Consider the following 5,904-nt stretch of genomic DNA (forward strand, 5'->3'; position numbering starts at 1 on the left):
CTCCCGCAGTTTTCCAAGCACTGGTAAATGACGTGCTGAGAGACATGGTCGATCAGTTCATATATGTCTACCTGGATGACATATTGATTTTTTCTCATTCTCTCCAGGAACATGTTCAGCACGTCAAGTCAGTGCTTCAGAGGCTGCTAGAGAATGGGCTTTTTGTCAAGGCGGAGAAATGCGTTTTTCATGCACAATCTGTTCCTTTCCTAGGGTACATCGTGTCGTCCGGGGGAGTACGCATGGATCCCGACAAAGTGCAGGCTGTGGTAGATTGGCCAACCCCGGATTCCCGCAAGGCCCTGCAGAGGTTTCTGGGCTTTGCACCGCGACTCGTAGATGGGGAACTCGCTTATTCGGTTAAACGCATTCTGGACTCGAGGCGGAGGGGACGCGGATTTCAGTACTTGGTGGACTGGGAGGGTTACGGTCTGGAGGAGAGGAGTTGGGTTCCTGCTAGGGACATATTGGATCATTCGCTTATCGATGATTACAATCGACTGGTAGGTTCCTCTGGAAGTGCCAGGAGGCGCTCCTAGGGGGAGGGGTACTGTCACGGTTCATGGATCCGTGTGTTCATTGCTGCGTGCCTGTGTATTGTTACCTGTCTGATTGCTCGTTCAGCGTTGCTCCGGCAACCGCGGTGCTGACGAGCTAATCAGCGCGGCTGCACCTGCCGCTCGTTCTGTCCTGTCTTTATTTGTCTCGTGTGTTGGGCTGCGTGTTGTCAGATCGTTGTTTGTCCTGGCTCATGCTTGTTGTCTCTCCAGAGCCTGTGTGTCGGGTGGATCTCTGCCTCGGATTGTTTCCAGTCCTCTGTCTCGGATTATGTCCAGTCTAGGAACCCATCGAAGTCTCGTTGGATTCCTCTCCCCTAGTTGGATCAGGTCGGGACTTCGTAATCCCCGTGTGCTCACGGCTACTCACCTTGATCATCACGTTTGGCTTGCGACCCAGCTTCACTATTTAATTGTCACAATAAATCACTTTTCACTTGCAACTGGATTCTGAGTTCTCTGCCCGTAACAAGTTATTTAGTCTATGAGTGTCATGTACAGCATGGTCTTGTGTGGCTGGTAAAAAATTGCAGTTTAATATCTTTTGTAAGTTAGGTCTTCATCCTGTGGTGATAAAACAGTTTAATTACAAATATGCTTCAGGTAAGATACACTTGTCCAGATAGGGCATCAGTGAACTCACTCAGAGGGCTCAGAGCTTTCCACACAGAATCAAGCGTTTCCGAGTCTTGCCATGTTGCCTGGTTTTCTTGCTCTCAGAACCAGGAATATGGATTTATCTTGCTATAGCTCGCTGATATAGCTTCTGTAGAGTTAAAAAGAGTTCAAACCTGTGAGCATTTGTTTTGATTCCAGTAGACCAAAAAAGAAATGCGTCGAGTGACTAAAAGATAAGTCTTTAGACATTTTCACAATTGAGTCCCAAACATTGCCAGTAATGCAATTAAAAATGTTAGGAGCCAACTGGGATAAGGCTTTACCAGCTGGTTGTAAAATTTCACTTTTCTTTCCAAAGTTTTTATTGGAAATTGGATTTATTGGATTTATTATTCCTTTTGCCCTTCAGATTATAAAATACTGTCTTAGTAGCATGTAGTCATCTGAAATATCACTACTCTGTGATTCGCTTATCGATGATTACAATCGACAGGTAAGTTCCTCTGGGAACGTCAGGAGGCGCTCCTAGGGGGAGGGGTACTGTCACAGTTCATGGATCCGTGTGTTCATTACTGCGTGCCTGTTTGTGTTACCTGTCTGATTGCTCATCAGCATTGCTCCGGCAACCAAGGGGCTGACGAGCTAATCAGCGCGGCTGCACCTGCTGCTCGTTCTGTCCTGTCTTTATCTGTCTCGTGTGTTGTGCTGCATGTTGTCAGATCGTTGTTCATCCTGGCTCATGCTCAGAAATGGAGCTTCATACTGAACTCTTTCAGCATGTCAAAGTCTAACACTGGTCAAAATATCTTTTCAACAAAACAGCATCTGAAAATGTTCATCAATGCATGTACACCCAGTGCAGCACTGTTCATAGTTTGCTGGATGTAGAACATCATGCCTTGTAGATCTTGACAAACACATGTTAGCAAGGGGGCTTTTTAGGGTGATAGGTTTCATTCACACTCATTTTCGTTTGGACAAATTGACAGTGAAGGAAAATCTTCCCTTGAAGACATAGTTCACTCAAAAATCCAAATTTCTGGCATCTACTCACCTTCATGTTGTTGTTTCATGTCAAATTTCAAACTACACTAGGGTGAATAAAAGATGACAGATTATGCTTTCACAGAGAAAACACTCCACATGCTCTGTACAAAAATCACAAATAAATGAATCTGTTTTGATGGTCTATCCATGCAAGCTGAGCACATGACACATAATGAAACCCACGTGGCATTCAGAGTGCATGAAATACGGACATTCATTTTGTTCTCTGCTCATACTAGAATGTGATCTTTTCCCATAGCAACATGCAAAAGGCAGATTAGTGAATATCATTAACAAAATTTCAGCATCCACAGAGATGCTTTCTGAGCTTTTTAGAGCCCTTTAATCGGATTCTCAACTGTGACAATCTTACAAACAGAGAAGGGAAGGGACGAAAGCAAAAGGCGGAATATAAGAATGAAGTGGAGTGAAAATAGAGATGGTCGTCATGAGAAAAGGAATTATGTTGTGAGGTAGTGAGAAGCTGGGAGCTGTGGTCACTAAAAAGCAAAATGGATGGATGTTTTGCGAGGAGGAGAGATAAAAAGCATGCTTTAAATGTACCTTTTTACAACAGAGCTGACGCCACGGTTTTATGTATCCAAAATGATTTATCATTCTTTGGCACCTTCTAAAGAAAATGTTCTGCTACATAATAACAAAGCAAATAAAAGCCATTAACAACCAGAGAAGACACATCTGCTATTGCCAGGCAAACAGTTCTTGGACAGCAGGACCGTAATTGGCTTGAGCATGTGGAAGCCATCGAGCCCTCATCAAATAAATCTAAATTAAATGTCAAAGTCACATTGATGCAATAACAATAATAAATGTCAATTGATTTTTACTGCACATATTTAATTTAAATTGCAGAAATAATCATGAGTCCCCTCAGACTCTGTGATCAGCTTTTTGCCTCTCCATCCATCCATTCATCCATCCAAAAAAATAATAACACACCATTCTATGAGTATTTTAAAAAGGCTATACAAAGAAGTGCAAGCAGAAACTGCTAATGCAAATACAATTTCCTCTTTCAGTCCAAGGTCGACATACAGTAGCACTGCAGCTAAGAATCATGTGTATTATGGAAATAGATTTCTGCATTCTACATCGCAGTCTATGAATCATATTCCACAAAACACAAAGAAACATATCTGCTTGTCCTCTTCTGGGAATATGTTTGAAAGCTGTACATGTATTGCCTTTTAAATACATGCAAATCACAGTCGATGAATATTTTGTATAAACTTATGAAAAATAAAAAACTAACAGCTTCAAAAAAAAACAAAAAAAAAGACTAAAGCATATTGCAGTAAATGAGTCAGACTGAGTCATATGGGAAATAATATGTGCCGAAAGTGACCAGAATCTTTCAATAGTCAATTTTGCACCCAAGTGCCATATACACGACTCTTAAATAATCAAATTATGTAGCCTAAAATAAATTAGAGAATGTGTATCTGTTCTGAATGGGATGGAGGCTGTAAATGGTGTGCTAATTTAAAATTCACTTGCGTGAGTAGAAGCTTGTCCCTTGTATATTCTGATAATGTGCAGACCAATATGATATTAATTCAGCTTGCACTAATGCCACTCGCTGATGACGTCAGGTGCCACATTATGTTTTCCCCTCAAGTCCTTCCAGTTCTGATATATGAAATGTCCACAGACAAAGATGCACAAAAGAGTATTTCTCTGAATGTCAAAGCTGTGCGGCTAGCTTTCAATTGTTTTATCTCTTCATTACCAGCATGCACTGCAGCAGTGGGAAATTTACTGTTAAAAAGTACGAGTGGGAAACCTCAGTTCAGAGAAGATGCTCTGTGTAGATCATTAAGATAACTCATTAAAACATAGTGGACCAAAAAACAATCACAGCAAAGAATAAAATGTGATAAAAGCAAATGAAAGTAGTGTGCCACTAAATGGTGGTGTAAATTAGTTTCGGTGTTTTTATAGGTCATTATTATTCATCAAAGCAGGTGTTTGCCTGACAGGTGCTTGTTATTGGCAGCACAAAAGAGCTGATTTCTGATCCTCAGGCCATGAAAGCTCATCATTTAAAACTAACCACATAACAGAAAATGAATGCAAGCTCATTAGTTTGCCTTATTATGCTGACCTCTGGGCTTGTATCAAATTTGCATTTTTTCCAATTTTACTTTATTTTAATGGTGTCTTGTGTCACTGCTTACTATTTGATGCTGCTCTGTCCCAAAGGAATAGTTCAACTTTACACCAGGATTAAAATTTTGTCATCATTTACTCACCCTAATGTCGTTCCAAACGTTGATGTTTTCTTTCTTCACAGAGGCTAAAAATAGACGAAGAGGTTAGCCTCGGTACTCTATCCATATTGATCACTATCAATCAGTGTTAAGACAGCTTCATGAGAAAGTTAATCGACTGCAGCTCGATGACGTATTCATTGAAAGCTACAAACGCCGTTTTTTTTTCAACGGCTCTGCTGAAAAGTAACATTCGTAATGAGAAATGAACTAGCGCTGAACATTTTGTGATAAAAGCCATTTCCTCATATGGACAACAGACAGATAGCCTATGTACGAATCTTGACTTTAATTTGGGTCGAGCTCAGTTGAGGGTGATCGAGGTTCGTCTCGCGCAACGGTATTGGCACCACTACTTTACGTTACTTTACGGAGTTACGTTACTTAAACTATCATTCAGACGTCTTAAAAAGACATGTATTTATGACATGTATGATGTGTAAATTCACAATTTATTAAGTCGTTTTGTAGATATACCGTCCAATACAGACAGCGAACGAACGAACTGCTCTAGGGTAGGCTTCATTAATTCATCACGAGCGTAACGTTCTCTGACTAATTATTGAGTAGCCTATATGTAGATAGATAGATAGATAGATAGATAGTTTCATATTTTATTTTACCTCAGTTGAGGGGATTCGAGCCTTAATTAGACCCCTCCCATTCGAACGGTTTTCACTGACTCAGGGTGACAGAAGTTGAGCTTCAGTTTGCATGAGTAAGCGAGAGACAGTTGGGAAACACTTGTTACTGCAGCACGTTCGGTCTCCCGCTGATGTGTGTGGTTTGCTTGCCGGAGCCGGAGCCGGAGCCGGAGCGCTGCGCGTCAGATGCGCACCGGCGCGCCGTTTGGAAACACTCGGCGCACCGCACCGGAGAAAAGGTGCATTCACACACTTCTCAGAAGCAGGAGTATCGCTTTATCTTAGGTAATGTAATAATTTTATATTCCAAACTAAATATCCTGGTACTGGTAATTTTACTATACATCGGATTTTCGTATTTCTACAATTTAGTCAATGGGTTTTGCATTTAGGTAACAGGCTATCAAGGGTGACGAAAGCTAAGCATCTGTTTAATTTTGCAGCTTGTGTGTGCTGTTAATGAGATCAATAATGATTAGGCTAAATCTTTTTTTAATACGTTTACGCAGCAGTTTCTTCATGCTCAGAAAAAAAGTACAACACTGACACTGGGGTGGTAGCCTACTCTTTAAAAATATATACACGTAAGATACTATTTTCTTTTAAAGTAGGCTACTTGCATGGGTCTTCAAGGTACTAATATGTACCATTTGGAGATAAATAAGGTACAAATATGTACCATTTAGCTTTTATACCTTAGGGTAACGCCTCAGTCCCAGCTTACCTTTTTTTTTTTTTTTTTTTTTT

The 5,904-nt window shown here is 40.8% G+C and overlaps 1 protein-coding gene across 1 annotated transcript in view; it reads left to right on the forward strand.

Annotated features, from left to right (window-relative positions):
* The first annotated feature begins 1,651 nt into the window (after positions 1-1,651).
* The window catches only part of LOC107658531 (prolactin-releasing peptide receptor-like), a 7,614-nt gene continuing 3,361 nt past the window's right edge, over positions 1,652-5,904 (forward strand). Inside the window, exon 1 of the mRNA XM_016447122.1 lies at positions 1,652-1,668. Coding sequence (XP_016302608.1) covers positions 1,652-1,668 — 17 coding nt within the window. The remainder of the gene's footprint in view (positions 1,669-5,904) is intronic.

Source organism: Sinocyclocheilus anshuiensis, unplaced genomic scaffold (assembly GCF_001515605.1).
Source record: "Sinocyclocheilus anshuiensis isolate Anshui unplaced genomic scaffold, SAMN03320099.WGS_v1.1 scaffold343, whole genome shotgun sequence".
Lineage (NCBI taxonomy): Eukaryota > Metazoa > Chordata > Actinopteri > Cypriniformes > Cyprinidae > Sinocyclocheilus > Sinocyclocheilus anshuiensis.